We start from the raw sequence: 15,959 nt of genomic DNA on the forward strand, positions 1-15,959 counted from the left end.
GCTGTCAGGCAGGAAAGGCAGAAAGCTGCAACAGAGCCAGCAGCTCGTCCTTCTGCCAGGCACGCCAGACACGTGTCAGTATTCTAACATGAGGTAGTAACAGGTATGTAATGAAACTGCAGCATTCAGCAGCTGGTACTCAGATTAATTAAAAGGGGCCAGCTTTCACTGATTACCAGGCCTCTCACAGGCTAACTGCTGTGTTCATATTTTAGTGTTCCTGTGAGAATTCCCTGCCCCCTCCCCAGGTCACAGACTGTCACGCTGTGCCTGAAGTCCAGCTCCACCACCCTCAGGGCCCTGTGATGGCTGCCGCACAAACAGCTCCTGTGCTGCCGCCACCACACCCCCGTCACCTGCAGGCAGGCAGCACAAGGCCGTGCTGGGCTGGAGCCTGAGTTCACTTCACGGGCAACACTGTAATGAGAGAGCGTTTGCAAACAATACGTGTTATTGCAATAATCGCTTTTTTTTATGAAATTAAGATATGGCTTAAAAAAACACTTGCAGTAGCAGTGTTTATGATCATTTTAAAGTCTGATTTCTGTGACCCTTCCTACTCCCCCTCGCTGTGAAGGGGCTGAGCTAACAGGATGGAACACTTGAATACACAGGCAGTGCTCGTCCACATCTTTGTTATCTACCTCCGACAAAGATACTAACTGCATTAACTCTCAGCATGGCCTTTTAGAGATTGTTAAATAAGCACAAGTTCCAACAGATCAAAAAAAATCCAAGACAAATAAACGGGAAACAAATTGAAAAAAATGTGCACCTTGTATTTTTTCAGATTTTTTTTTTTTAAAGACAGAACTCAGGACAACAAAATGTGTACTGTAAATAGTAGGCACCGTAATCAATATGAGCCACCGATAATTACACTTGATTCAGGCCACATCCAGAACTCTTATTTACAAATATTTAACTTAAATACAACATTAAGTATTTCATTACATACAAAGTAAGAAAAGAATACTATACACCTGGGAAAGATACAGTATTTCTTTTAAATAGGTACAATACATGTAGGCTGAACAGTACCGCTGTGGTTCATGTTTTCATGACCCCTTCCAGAAAATCCTTCTCCACCATTTCTTCTATCTTCTGCCTCGCTTTGCTGGAGAATTGCTTGAGGTTCTCCATCTTTATGTCCTTGTTCGGGAAGCAGTTGGGGTAAAGGACAGGGCTCCCTGAGTGTCCAACGCATCTGCTTGTGACTTTGCTGTTAAAAACTTGGCTGAGTACGTTAAAGAAAGGCAAAAGCTGCTCAATGCTGCGAACAGTGTAGATGGTTAAAAGCAAGTGGCCTGGCTCCCAGCTTAGTGTTTTCCCTGAGCTGTCCTCTTCTGGGTTTTTCTGTAAATACAGAGAAATAGGAAATAATGCAGGACCAGACAAGAAATACAGGCACAAATAAGATGTTAATGCCCGATAAAGTATTTTGCCTTTATCTAGAAATACTTATCCTAGCAACAAAGAGCGCAGAGGCTGCCATGCAGCTTTCAGAGCAGATCTGCTCCCTGTTACCACTCGGCTGGAGCCCAGGGGAGGCAGCACCAGGCGAACGCTTGCCCCCACTGCCCCTCCAGCTGCTCATTGCTTTGTAAAGCAGGCTGCATTTCTGAGACAGCCCTCAGGCTGCCTCCTACAGCCAGTGGCAGGGACAATAAGGCCCTGAGGGTGTTAGAATGGAAGTGAAGCATTTTCACTTTGTAGCTTGAGTTTCAACTTTTCAGAAGAGCAAGGGCAGTGCTGTTTCAGCTACCGTAACTAACGCATCTGGAGGTTCTGAGCAGACACCTCACAAACGCCTCAGGAAGTTCTCACAATGCCACCCAGTTCAGCTGCTCATCAGGTGTTCCCACAAGACCCTGATTACACACCTTGCACTTCACGGGAAGAATTTCAAGGGAGAGAATCTCAGGAGCACCGCCAGTGAAGGCAGTGGTCACACACCCAACGCTAGCACTCGGTGTCCTGGTATAACTGTTTAGGGTTGCCTTAAATGTCTGCATGCTAAAATATCTGAGCACTAACATCCAGCTGCTCATATAGGAATCTTTACTCTTTTTTTTTTTGACTCTCAAAAATTCGAATCCAGACAGCAAGGCACTACCAACACTGTAAATGCCTCGTTTGGACAATTACTGACAAACCAGCATGGGGGAGCTACCACCATGAAGCAGGGTTCCATCAGTACAGTTCTTGACTCCCTAAGGCAGGAGAAGAGCAGCACAAAGGCCATGTCCTGACCTGCCTCTGAGCTGTTCCCCCCTGCCTCCGCATCCAAGCACCCCACGGGCTGTGCTGCCATGGCGGGTGTGGGCCCTGCTCCCACGGAGCAGACTCAGTAACGAAGGGAGAACGAAGGGGAGTGGAGCATAAGGTAAGGATTAGCGATGACACAGCCTTTGAGCAAACAGATTTCTTCAGTAAGTGGTATTTAACAAATACAGTTTTTGTCCTTCAAATAAAAGCAAGTGCCTGTTCCAATTCAGGAGCCCGTAACATCTGTTTCACAAAGCAATTACATTAAATATGAACACATTCAGTATTTCCATCTGGCTGTTTGGCTCCCTGTCACAGGAAACAATTATTGCAGCTATACTGCTTCTTCTCTACAGTATTTCAAGAAAAGAAAGGCTGCAAAATAAACTAGAACAAAAGGAAGACTACGTTCCAACACAGAGTTGACAATGCTTCCTACTTCTACAGAAATTGCTAGTTTTTGTAATTTCTCTTGTAAAAGTTTCCCACCGGATTCACAAAAGGGAGACTTTTCGGTACCTGTCTCCACCGTGCTCTGTACGACCCCATGAGGAGCACGGAGTGGCTCCAGCACGCGGCCAGCAGCAGCGTACCCAGCAGCCAACCGCGTGGGTGCACATGCAAACACCGACGGTGCCTCTGAGCAATGAAATACAATCTGTCCAAGCCATTTCCTCACAGCAGCATCCTCGCAAACGCCACTAACTCCTCAGACACTAAAAGTAAATCAACAACGGTTGATTTGATGGAGACTGGGTTAGGGATTGTTTCATGCCTGCTTTCTGTTTGGCAGAAATAATTATCTAATTTGATAAGGATTTGTGAAGATGATTCCTATTAGAACAAAAACTAACTTTTTGTAATCTATTCATGTAGGAAACCAACTTAAAAGTAAATTTATGAGTCATCTATAAAGATGAGGGCCCTTAGGATTACTTCACTTCAAAAATTGCTCGCTTTGTCCTCTAAAAAGACTCCCCTCTTTCAGTCCTTACTGAAAGTTAAATGCTACCCAGGGCCTCGAGGTGATGGTGTTATGGTGAGCTTGTTTCACAACTCAAGCATCAAAGGCCACCCTCACCTGATGCTTGGCCATCTCCAATCCCTCCAAAACCACCGTCTTAAAGTCCTCCTGTTTGTCCTGTGGAAGGAAAGAGGAGAACTTTCAGACTGCATTTCATATATGGAAATCATACGCTGCCATGAAGGCTGTGCAGGTGCTTGGTTGGGTGCCGTGTTTCAGCAGGAAAAGTTACCTGCCCCCAGGAGTCCGTTGGCCAGGAACTGCTCATGGGGCCAAGACACTACTAGACAGTGACAGCACTGTCAGTTTGTTCTTCTGTTTATGGCCAGCAGTGCCGAAGGAGGTTTATAAGCACATTCCCTTCAGACAACAGAGCCTAAGAAACACCCCGCTGCATGAATCAGAGCATTAGTCAGAGCGCCCCGAGGCAAAATTAAAGCCAACTGAAACATTTTGCTCAGAAACAGTATTTTCTAAGAAAAACACAAAGCTATACACAACAGTGTCCTCCTCTGCACCAAGAAGAAATGGCCTGGAAATCCGTATTCATTACCTCGTGGTCATCTCACTCCGTATCCCGAGTTAGGGTTCACAACGTACAACTGCCACCACGACTAGGGGGCTGTGGAAGTCCCAGGAAGCTTTCTATATTCTGGAAGCACGCTATGGAAGTCCTCACTTCAAACGTCTATCCTAACATACAGTACTTACCAGCACGTGTATTTCATACAGCATGTGTATTTTATATAGCTCACGTAGAGATTATTTGGAGCTCGACAACTTTCTAGCAGGTACAGTACAGTACAAACGTCAGGGTTACCAGCTACCCCTGATTAGCAGTCAGTTACAGCCTATTACTCATTTTCACAAGCGAGAGGAAGGAAGTTTTAATCTTCACCATTTGGAGACAATGAAGTGAAGAATGCAGATGCGCTTCAGGTATTTGTTTTATCCCCCATCATCCTGAGCCCTGCTGGAAAAGTTCAGGTCTGCTTGCAGCTAAGTTGTCACTAGGCTTTAGGTAACCACTTGTATATCGGTAATAGCTTCTTTGCTCAACGAAAACCTTTCATAACAGACCGTAAATACAGTGGCTACAGTAAGTTACCTGTATTATAGCCCTGACAACGTCTTTTGTTTGGAGGGATCCCCAAGAATGAAACTTCAAAGCTTTCTCCCTTGTGACTTTGAGCTTTCTCCTTAGTTCCCTGGCCCACCCAGTGCCCTTTCCCAGCGAAGAGCCTGCCTGGGGGCCTCTGTCCTGGCAGCAGGGGGAGCGAAGTGTCTGACAGCAATTGTCTTTGTGGCAGTAGAACAGAGCTCCCTTGGACAGGGTTTGGCAGCTTCCAACAGCTGGTCAGGCCTCTACCCCAGCCAGACTTGGGTTCTGACACAGCTCGCGCACCGACAGCTCTAATTCTGCTCCCACTCTAGAAGCCAGCAGCCAAAATTCCCTCCAGAACCACCTCCATTGCTCTCGGCCTTCTTCCATTCAAGGTGACTGCCTTGGGAAAGAAGCCCAACCAGCCCTGGCTCTGTGCAGCTTCAAAACTATTCTGTCATTTTAGGAAATAGAACAGTTTTCTAGGTACTTAAGTGCGATTTTTATAACCGAAATGCTTTCCTATTTTAAAAGGTAATTATACTGCTTCCTATATATATGACCGGCTATCTGAAAATGACTTCTATGTTCATATTAGACCTTGGAGTTTCCAAATAAAAGTATTATTTGAGTGAATAGAAAATATGTTTCAAAGTCACTGACCATTTTTATTTTTTTTTAATACCTACTTATGTTTTTTTTTTGTCTGATGCTGGCCTGAGATGACACCAGCAGGAATCTCCCATGCTAGATAAACTCCTTTCCATTCTCCATTGAAATAAACAAACAGACTTACAGTACCTTGCAGCACTAAGCTCTCACTGAAAAGCAGAGCTGGGTAAAAGTGGCGTACCTTTGCTTTTTTTCGCAGCAGCTTTGCCAGACGCACCACGTAAGGTTTGAATTCCCTCTGATGTGTACCCTGTCTTCGTACCTCCAAGCCTGAATCATCTGATGCTTCTGGAATAAAAGCCCAGCGATACCTGTCATGAGATAACACAAGCAGACATTATGCTTACTGAACATGCAGCCTTTTCTGTTAGATCTAAGAACATGAGAGGATGAGGAAATCTAGTTAAATATCAAAGAAAAAGGAGAAAAAAAACAAAACCCAGTGTTTGACAGGAATAGCAAAGTCACACTCTGAAAAGCTGAAGGTAACATGGCTGAGAAAAGTAGCATTATCTTTTTCCTTTAAAGTTTCTTGAAGTATTTAAGGATGCCAAAATCAAGATAAGGCAGCAAAGCCAGAAGTAATAATACTTGCATCTTAGTTACGTGCAAGGGAACCAAAAGTAATTCTGAATTATAAAATATGTAAGTTACTTAAAACACTTGCACATTCGTGGTATTTCGCATAATACGCCGAATGTTCTCTATATACTGTGTTGATAACAGGAATTCATTTATTTTATCTATTCACAGGCCAAAAGGATAAAACGAACCGTTCCCTCCCCTTCTGCTCACTGCACTGCCAAGACTGGCTACCTGCACTATAAACTATGAAGGAAATTGAAGTTTCCATCCATAAGGCTCCTGTCCAAGCCTCTGTGAGAACGCTGTAAGAGACAGCATGATTCAGCATGACGGCTGCCTTTCCAAAAAGACACGGTAATGGCCTTACTAAGACTGGTTTAACTAATAGTGGAGATTAGGATAGCGTAGAGATCTTGGCAAGAATTATGAGCCACATCTCCAGAAAATAAAACAAATCAAGGAACCTTAAGATTAGCTTTAGATTTATGAATAGTGCAGGACACAAACTGACAGTGTGCAAGTCCTTCCACCTTCTAGCACACACACGAGGATCTTTAGAATGCCAGGTCAATTAGAGCTGACCAAATATCTCCACCGTGAAGCATAAAGGAAGAGAAGAAATAATTTGTTTTGTCCTGTGCTGCCTCTCACTTCTGCAGTCTTCAGCATTGTTTTATGTCCAGTTTTTTTTTCCACCGGAATAGGATTGGAGGGGCACTGAGCAAACACTTTGCATGCATGAACGCTGCTGCTCAAAACCAACCTAGAGAGCCCCCTCTACAAGCAGGTTTGTTGCTGCATATTCCAGTCAGCTCACACAGGAATAATTTAAGTGAAATCATACAGAGATCATACAGTCATCTGGTCTGATGACTTAGTCACTGAGACATGTGGGTGTTCTTTGGGTTCTCAGACATTACTGCAACTGAATACTTGAAAAACAAAATATTTGAGTAAGTCGCTGTCAGTGATTAGCTCGCAGGTGTGGAGAATCTCCAGCCAGAGGCTAAATCAAAACAGCTTGAAATCATCTGCTGTGCAGTGTCATTTGCTCTGGGGGCTACTCTGACATTGTCAGGGGTTGGACTGTGGGCTACTCTGGATGAAAGCCAGAAAGGGAAAAGAAATAGGAAAATGCAGATTTTAAACACTAGAATTTTACCAAGAGGCACGGTTAAACATCCAGAAACTTAGAGGATAGCATATTTTACTCACATCTGAAATTGAGGAAGGTTTTCAGATGGCAAAGCTAGGGCCAAATCCAGGAATTTGCAAGCAGACAAGTACAGGTTCAGCCATCTCTGGCTATTGTAGGAGGTTGAGAAACCATTGCCTCCTGTGTATGTTGTCTCCAGACCAGCAACAGATGGGCCAGAAGTCCTAAAATAAAGAACCACAGACAGGTAAGTCATCATGGGAAGATCCTCCTTCTGTGCTTGCCTTTATAAATGCACAACTCTTTATTTACCAAAACAATCCGGCATCCATAAATCAAAACAGAATGTTGCAAGTCTGTGCTATGGTTGGAGTTTAACATGTGTGTGTATAAATAAAACATTTATATATATGAACGTTAAAATATATTAAACTATATCTGATTCCTGTCAGTCATCCAGATCAAGAGGGAGTTTTAACTCGCTCTTTATGTGGATATTACTTTATTTTAGAGAAAATTCTTCAAAAGAATACAAAGCTAGGAAAAAAAAGCGAAGAACAACACTTGGGCAAGTAACTCCTCTTATTCTTTTGAGAAATCTGAGTCTACTGCTAACATTGACTGAACCTAGACCATACTACACAGAGGGTAGGTGCGACAGAAATAGACAATACAACTAAATTAAGAGCTCTACCTTAATCTTTGTGTCTTTCTAACACTAGAAGAAACCACCTTTTCAATATAAAAAGGCACAATCTTATTCTAAATATATACATAATACAGAAAAATTATAAAGTCATGTCATGTGTATTGTAAATGAAAAAGCAGGGCCATTTTAGCCAGGAAGACACTAACATACTTGTAACGCATAATTTACCCTAGATGTTTATGAGCAAGCTGACAGTTGTGTTTTTTTGTTTGTTTGTTTTGCCCTGAACAATGTGTTCCTGGTACTGCAGTCAGACTGGAACACTCTTCACTTGTCCTTTTCATTTGAGCTTGACAATAGTTTCTAAGACAAACTACTCTGAAGAATGGCTCATCTGTCCATCAGTGTGCCAGGAGACCAGTATTAAGCTAAAAAAAAGCAGGAAGTTCGTAAATTACCTGGAAATGTCTTCATCTGCAGTGAGCTCCTGTTCCATCAGTAAGAATACTTGTACCTGAAGATCAAATGCTCTATTTTAATACCATTTTTTACAGACTGCGACCCAGGAAAATGCTGTAGGGAAGTGTGAGTAATAAGCCTTAGAGGAACTATCGTAGGAACTATTGTTTGGAGCTTTATTTCCATTCCTGGATGATGCCCACTGAACTACGAGCGGACAATGGCACTCTGAAACTCATCCCTCAAGTACAGCCCAAGTAGCACAAGGACCTGGCTCTCTTATGGCCAGGGAAGCTCTCAGAGGATAACTCCTTCCACTTCTTAGAAAGGAAGCCTAGCAGAGAGCAAGGCCTGAAGGAAACGAGAATAAAGAATCACAAAGAAGCAGTCAAGCTCAGGTGTGGTTTCCTGGAGACGACACAGTGCTGCCCACTGGAAGCAGTTCCTTGACTGCTGTAGCTTGCATAAACGCCAGGGGTCAGCACAGGAATAGAAGAGCCATGCTGCTCCCAGCTCTCAGCAGATCTTACAGGGTAGAATGGGATTTCTAATAGTTATACAATTAATTCACAGGCTTAAAATTCAATGCATGTATGGCTAAAAAATACGCTTGATTTTTAAAATACTATATACAGCTTTTCTCATCTATTGCTTAAAGCTGTGGTTAACTAAGGGCTACAGTAGGCACCAAGAGATATCAAAAAATCACAGCAGTTATTCCAATTTGCAATTTGTGTTAGCCAGCCCCTTAGGAAGTACTTTACTAACAGGCTAAATGGACCACAGGATGCACCAAGCACTCCTCCATTCCTGTTCCCAAAGCCAAAACCCAGAAGAGCATGTCAAATGGTCAACATTGGAGGCTCCATAGCTAGCAGCTCTGAAAACAGGCGTTTATCCTGTCTTAGGCAGAGTAAAATGAGAAACAGAAAAGCTGAGAACAGAGCCTTGTATAAAGGTAGTTACAATATTTCAGCCACAATGTGATCTGAATGAGCACTAACTGCCAACACAGCATGGATTCTGACTCCTTCTTTAAGGGGCTTCTCAGCGTCATTGTTGGAGAAGAAGCTTCCTGAACGACCAGGAAAGCAGCTACAGGGACTGGCAATGTTGGACTGAGTACACACACGGGCAGAAATTGAAGAAGGAGTCAGTAGGGAACAATGAGGGTAAAGGCAAATTTAACTCAGAAGACATTTGAAATTCAGTAGTATAAGCTAATGTGTTCTATTTGGCTGGAAAAAAATAGACGTGCAGACTATGCAAATAAGTCAGCTTTCAGTTACATGCATGCTATCGAGAAGAAATTTTCTTAAACATTGTGGAATTGGGTTGTGTCTCAGTGTTGCACCAGTTTTCCAAATCATGTACGCTAACTGCAACTCACCAGTTCAGTGATCATTGTAGGCCAAAGCGAAGTAAGGTGCTGCGGGGACATTCTTAAGAGCAATACTCTGAAAAACAGGAACACTTGGGAATGAAGGGTGGGCACCTGTGGCAAACGGAGACTTTCTACCAGCCTTTCTGAAACAAAAAGCCAAGAAGGTTTTCTCAGTTCAGAATAATTCCAACTACCATTTTCTTCCCTCTTTTTTATTATTTATTTATTTATTTTTTTATTTAAAGTACCTGCCATGTTATTGTTTCGGTATCTTTTTTACATTGGCAGAATAAAGCTGTAGCAAATAACCACTTTCACTGGGCAAGGAACAAAAGCTAGAAGCCTCATAACAGTTGTGTTTTCAATCAAGTTTTCCACACTAATGCAATATTGTATCTGGGAGTTTTGCAGTTTTACTCCTTCTAAAAAGAGGAGTTAACAGATTCCAAATAAAACAACGGCTCAAACAGCTAGAATATATATTATTAAAAGGCTGTGTCATCACAGTACGTTAATATTACACAGGGATAATACACTGACATTTAACCATAAGCCCCATTAAGCATTCAAAACTGAGGCAAACAAAGAAATTTATCAATCAAACCAACACATGCACTTTGCGGTTCAAACCAGTGAAAAGCATCTTGTATCCTGAACATGGTAAACACAGCTACTGACTGACTGGGGAAAGAAATTTTGAAGAGTAAGTCCTCAAACAAATGAAATGAGAAAGATGATGCATCTGACTTTCCATATGAAGCAAGAGACCAAGGTATTCATCTTGGCAGCAGTAGCAGACAACATATCTAAGAAGCTGCTGTAACTATTTGCATCATCTTAGAAAATCAAGCAGATCCCATTCCCAATCTCTTCATTTAAAAAGGTCAGTAGAAGAGATATTCTTCAGTGATAATTAGGACATGTAAACAGAAAAGCAGAAAAAAGCACTAAAGAAGTCAACAATTCAAAACCTCAAGGTCAGCCTTTGTATTTATTCCTAGATGAACATTCAAGGTATAAGCAGCTGCCATGTCAAAAAGCACCTTTCAGGTGCCCAAGGACATCAACCAAGGTATAAAATGACAAATCAGTGAAATAATCTAGGTAAGTGAACTGCTAATCAAAGTTCATGTGCTTTGTAATCATTTAAGACTGAAAGAGTTCCGAGCAAAATCTGTAGAAGTTTTGCATTAAACCACAGAAACAGTACTGCACACAGATATTCTGGAGGACATTTACCTGCTGTTACCCTGTGATACAAATATTCCTCAGTCAAAAATCAGATTCCAGAACTCTGAACTGAATTTTTTTCCAGAACTCTGAACTGAATTTTTACTGACCTTGTATATCTGGAAGATATTTCTGGTACTGGTCTATCTCACTACTAAAAATTGCAAAAGCCAATCTCTTGAGGAGCATAGCGCGCTGTTCCAGCTCTACGTCTCTATTAGCAAACAGATTGAGCGAACTGCTCTGAGCCACAGCCACTCGTGCTGAAAGACAAAATGAAGAGCACAGAGACTAACATCAAATTTCCCTTCCATTCCACTTTAAGGAGCAAATAACTCTTACTTCCAGTGCATTAATGTAGCTTAAAAGCAGCCATTAAGAAGATACATATTTTGCAATTTGTGTTTTTAACAACAGTGATTTAAAATATACATTGAAAGAAAACTCGTAAGTATACACAATGTAGCTGAGCTTGGGGTCTTTGGGAGGCAGACCAGGCAGCTTTTTTAAAAAGACAGTTTTCAGGTATAGACGCTCATAAGCTTTGAATGTACAGAATCATTTCTTTTCCTTAAGCAGAGTTAGCATCACATGTAAAAAAAAAAAAAATCTGCTCTGCTTAATGAACTGTGTCATAAAGGCAAAAATTCACTGTGCTCCAGGATGGTCTCAAATTCTCTCACTTCAAGAGATCTTATTTTATGGATCACTAGGAACAAGTAGTTGAAGAAAAAAGAAAAACATTGAATAATTTTAACAAACTGGAATCAACACTGAACGAATGTTTTCTTCAAGATACTTATCTCTACCCCCCTCCCTTTTTTTTTTTTTTTTTTTTTTTTTTAAAAATGTTTCCCTAGGGGAGAAGCCATTACTACATCAATGAATACTTACTCATCAAATCTCGGAATGTGGTTTTGTCATGTGTCATCAAATTATCCATAATAGCTCTCCAACTAAAAGAGAAAGATTGTATACAATTCAGAAAAGCAAGAAATATTTACAGGAAGCTTTTTCTGCTCTTTTAACTAATATAGGTCCATTTTTGCTACTATTTACAATCCAAGCTATCCGCTGTATAGGTACCATTTACCTGGTGCACTTTGATTGAAAACTATAAAACGTTCACCCCTTTCTCTCACAGAAAATACTTGAAAAATAATCAAATTGAAAAAACAGACTTCTGCACAAGAAATATACCTTAGGTAAGCAAGTCTCATAATTTAAGTGATAATCTAAAACACACTACATCCCTCTAATTTCTCTCAACAGAAATCTGTTGGCAAGTTTTGGACCACATACATTGTCTTGTTCAATGGTTTATGTAAAATTTGTAACAAGCACTGATATAAGCAGATAAAATAAGTTCTTACTGGTTAACACAAGAAGCATCCATCTGGAAGAAGCTGGAATCCATGAAGAGGTCAAACGCTTCCTTTTTCCATGCTCTCCTTGTATACTGATACCCACTGAGACTGCTTAATAACTGAACACAGGCTCGATAACTGGATGCGTTGTGAGCACTAAAGAAAAAAAAAGTCAACAGGAAAGAATAAAACTTTATGTAAAGCAAAAGTTTTAATACATATCTGATCTTTATCATGCTTATTTCAACTGAAGTATCAAACACATACCAAATTTCAATTGGTGGTAGAGATCTACATAAATTGAATACATTGTAAAGATACCTGTGATTACGGAGGTAGGGAACAACATAGTGCATAATATTTACAAGCAAAGGAATAACCCTCTCCTTTTCATCACTGTAGAAAACCATATCCAAGAGATGAGCCAAAACCTACAAAAGGTGAGGAAGTTACATTACCATGAATTCCCAAGCTGCTTGTTATTTACTATACAGCATTTCTTTTTTTTTTTGGTATAATGTCCTTCACTGAATGTTCAAGTTTATGATAGAGGTGATCAAATTTCAGGTACTATACAAAAGCCAAAGTAAAAATATCCCTTTATTTTTAAAACAAAACAAGGTAAAAACACAGAAGCATTAACTCTTTGAAAAATCATTCTACAAAACAATCTAGAAAAGAAAAAAAAAAAAAATCCAGGGACTGACTGTGATTATCAGCAGTAAACAACACATACAACTAATATACATGAAGTGGGTCACCAAAACAGCTCCCTATACTACACATCTGAAAAGGCACACTTTGATTATCAGCAGTAAATAACACATACAACTAATACACATGAAGTGGGTCACCACAACAGTTCCTTATACTACACATCTGAAAAGGCACACTTTGCTTCTCATCCATCTCACTGAATATTTATAATTAGCTTAACAACAAAGTTTTATTGTTATATGACAGGAACCAGTATGCATTCATACCATTGTTTCCCATCAAAGCTCATTCCCCAGGCTCTTCACAATATAAAAGATTATTATAATACAGTATTTATTACACTTGAGGAGATATTTACCTCAGAAAGCAGGGTCAATGCATGGACACTATAAACAGATGGAGTTATGCTTGAAGTTTCCATTGCTGGAGACAACATATCTAAATGAAGATAATAATAGTAAAAAGTTCAAAGTTAGTTTTCGTTAGCCATTATTCACCTTGCAAGCATATTTTAATAGCATATGTTTTGAATGTGCACAGACTTTGCCAGATACACCACATGAGGTGTATTTATTCAAATAATAAAGCTACCCTCTTGGTTCATTTTGGTGTGATAATTAATGTTTGTTTAAAAGTTTTATTTCCAATAAAAGATGAAAACGAAGTCACCTTCAATATCCGATTCTACATTGGTTCCATCAACCATAATCTTGGGGGAAGGCTTGACCTCTAAGTTTCGTCTTAGCCAAGTAGTCTGTTCCAAGGAAGAACCAGCAATTGCTCCAATGGCATCCACTATCTTGTGTGTTACATCCTGATAATAAAAATAAATAAATAAATAAACACAACAAAACAACAAGCTTTTAAGAACTTTGTGCAGAAGGGCTACATTTGTTGTCCTGACATGTTTTTTGTTGAAAATCTCTAAGTAATGAGGTATAGAACTGCTTTAAATCACTTCTGTTCAATATTATCAGTGATGAGGAACTCCACAGAAAATGAGATCATCTTCAACGGATTACAAACAGTACTAAGTAGAAGATACTACAGATCTTTTCCAAAGTACAAAACTGATATATAAGATAATTCTAGTACATTTAAGAAAAGGTTTGAAGTCAACAGAATAATAATCTGTGTTTATTGCATCCTGAAAGACTGAAGCGTTTTTGTAAAAGTCCTTCCTACCACATAAGCTGACAACAGTTCTGAACATGCACGTGGTTGTGGTAGCAATCTTCTCACAAATACATGTCAAAATAGATAAGGATATCTAAAAAGGTATCTAAGATTTACTCCACAGACACTATTAGTATCTGGAAAACAACTAAGGAAATTATATTCTATGAACAATTGCTTAACTCAAGATTGGCTCTGCATGCTTTCCAACAAGATATTATTACATCATCTTGGAATTGAACCACGTGCACATCTAACTACACACATCTGCTCGTTAAATAGGAATAATGTTGATTAGTAATCAAGTATTTGGGAACAAGCCAAAGCATAATTTGAATAAGAGCTTGTAATACAGTGCTGCTACATACATACTGAAATAAATTCTAAGTTTTTAATAGTAACAGGACCCCTATTATGGTAAGCAAGAAAACTACTCTTTTCTGGGTGGGCCCACATTAGAATTTTTCAAACCATTGTTCTCAGGAGAAAAGAATTCAGAAAACACAGTAACATTAAGAAGAGTTTAGGAATGAAAAATACTGACGTAAAATTAAAAGAACAGGCAAGGCCCTGCTTACAGAAAGCACTCCAGACTAAAAACGTAAAATAAGAAAAATACATGCACTTAATTGAGGAAAATAAGTATCAAATGAAGACTCCATTATTTCACAACCAGAAAATTCAATATAGGCAGTTTTATTACCAACCTGTTGGACATTTGTCTCGTTCTCAGTCTGCCTTCCAGTCCCACTACCCTCTTACTTGTGACCACCTTTCCAACACCTTCCTCTCTCTCTCTCCCCCCACCTCTTGACCTCCCTCTAAACCTCCCTCCTGCTTTGCTGGAAAACTGGCAGCACCTGGCTGTTGTCCAGCTGCTGTCTCTCCCTCAATGGGGGCACTAATTATCCTTCTTCTATACAACAGTCAATTAAAGTAATATCTTTAGGACACCTTCCATCAGACTTGGCTCAAAATTGAGCATCAGTCCTTGGGCTGAATGCAGAAGGACAGCACATAGGTTTAATTTCCTTCAGAAACTACACTAAATGAAACAGTCAACATACCAGCAATAAATATTTAAAATTTGTTTAGCACTTATTAATTGCTTAAAAACACTTTTACAAGGAACATAATTTGGGTACTGCCTTGTCACTCATATGATTCTCTCAAATGAGAGATTTATCGTTCAATATTTTTAAAGCAACAAAACCTACAAAAAAAATCTTACCTGAAGATCTCTTTGGTCTTTCTTATTCTCCAGGCTTGGATTTTTCATAATAAACTCATTCAGAACACTGAAAAAAATTGAAGCAAATATGGATTTTGTAAGTTAACCGGTAATTTTGAAAGCCATGACAAATCTGAAGAAATTTATACGCCCAGTATTTATTTACTAAACCTTAATGTCACTACTACTTATCAATATTCTAGAAAACACCTTTGCAAGTTTAAGTTAGTTTTGATTATACCATGAAGTTTATCACGTATTTTACTGGAATATGCTCAAGTATCTTTAGGAACAATTTTCTAGTGAAGTTAAATTCCAGAAATCGAAGAAAATGGTGCTTGACGCTTTATACAGAAAACCATATCCAACATTTTATTTCTAATATTCCACAAACAGCTTCTGTGCTAGAAATGAATCCTTTCTAGTGGGCTGCAAATCTATGTATACCAAAAAATAGGCATTATTAGTTACTCAGTAAGTAAAATGAGAAATTTAAATCTACTATTTGAAGAGCCTGAATGGCTCCAATAATCAGTAAGGTAATAAAGATCTTGTCTTATATTCTAATACGAAATTTCATCTCTCTCTATATAACCATTCCTCAGAGAAGGCACTAATAGAAACAGAACACAGGTAACAGGGATTCATCTCCAGATCTTTTTCACTTATTTTTGAGTCAACACACTAACACTTCAGCATGATTTCACACACTTACATTGAGCTTCTTTAGAAATTGCAAATATCAAGAACCCTTACCCAAGTATGAGGAATTGTCCTGGAGCTGGAAGACCAACCTGGATGGAATCCTTTAACAGAAGCAGCAGTGCTGCCCAACTATCTACTAAGCTGGTCACTGGAATCCTGAAATAGAGAGCAATGACAGCAATGAAAACAGTATCATCTCGCTCAACATTCTCCACTTTTTTACCTCACAGTTTG

General features: G+C 39.8%; 1 protein-coding gene and 1 long non-coding RNA gene across 11 annotated transcripts in view; one reads left to right on the forward strand and one right to left on the reverse strand.

Moving 5' to 3' along the window:
- Positions 1–758: 758 nt before the first annotated feature.
- Positions 759–15,959, reverse strand: part of DOP1A (DOP1 leucine zipper like protein A) — a 63,300-nt gene continuing 48,099 nt past the window's right edge. For 6 of the 10 annotated variants that reach the window (XM_066994612.1, XM_066994613.1, XM_066994611.1 and 3 more), the window contains 14 exons: positions 15,777–15,881; positions 15,021–15,087; positions 13,283–13,427; positions 12,972–13,051; positions 12,218–12,327; positions 11,903–12,052; positions 11,424–11,485; positions 10,640–10,792; positions 9,306–9,442; positions 7,915–7,970; positions 6,867–7,031; positions 5,248–5,377; positions 3,350–3,409; positions 759–1,356 (listed from right to left, as the gene is read on the reverse strand). In XM_066994612.1, coding sequence (XP_066850713.1) covers positions 1,051–1,356; positions 3,350–3,409; positions 5,248–5,377; positions 6,867–7,031; positions 7,915–7,970; positions 9,306–9,442; positions 10,640–10,792; positions 11,424–11,485; positions 11,903–12,052; positions 12,218–12,327; positions 12,972–13,051; positions 13,283–13,427; positions 15,021–15,087; positions 15,777–15,881 — 1,726 coding nt within the window. In that variant the 3' untranslated portion in view covers positions 759–1,050. Of the gene's footprint in view, positions 1,357–3,349; positions 3,410–5,247; positions 5,378–6,866; positions 7,032–7,914; positions 7,971–9,305; positions 9,443–10,639; positions 10,793–11,423; positions 11,486–11,902; positions 12,053–12,217; positions 12,328–12,971; positions 13,052–13,282; positions 13,428–15,020; positions 15,088–15,776; positions 15,882–15,959 lie in introns of those variants that run through there. The other 4 variants (XM_066994615.1, XM_066994616.1, XM_066994614.1 and 1 more) reach the window with 2 other exon arrangements.
- On the forward strand, positions 1,353–6,232 carry LOC136790482 (uncharacterized). Its single transcript, XR_010830487.1, has 3 exons — positions 1,353–1,980; positions 2,102–2,386; positions 5,820–6,232. It is a non-coding gene; the product is annotated as an uncharacterized lncRNA (long non-coding RNA).

Source organism: Anser cygnoides, chromosome 3 (genome assembly GCF_040182565.1).
Source record: "Anser cygnoides isolate HZ-2024a breed goose chromosome 3, Taihu_goose_T2T_genome, whole genome shotgun sequence".
Lineage (NCBI taxonomy): Eukaryota > Metazoa > Chordata > Aves > Anseriformes > Anatidae > Anser > Anser cygnoides.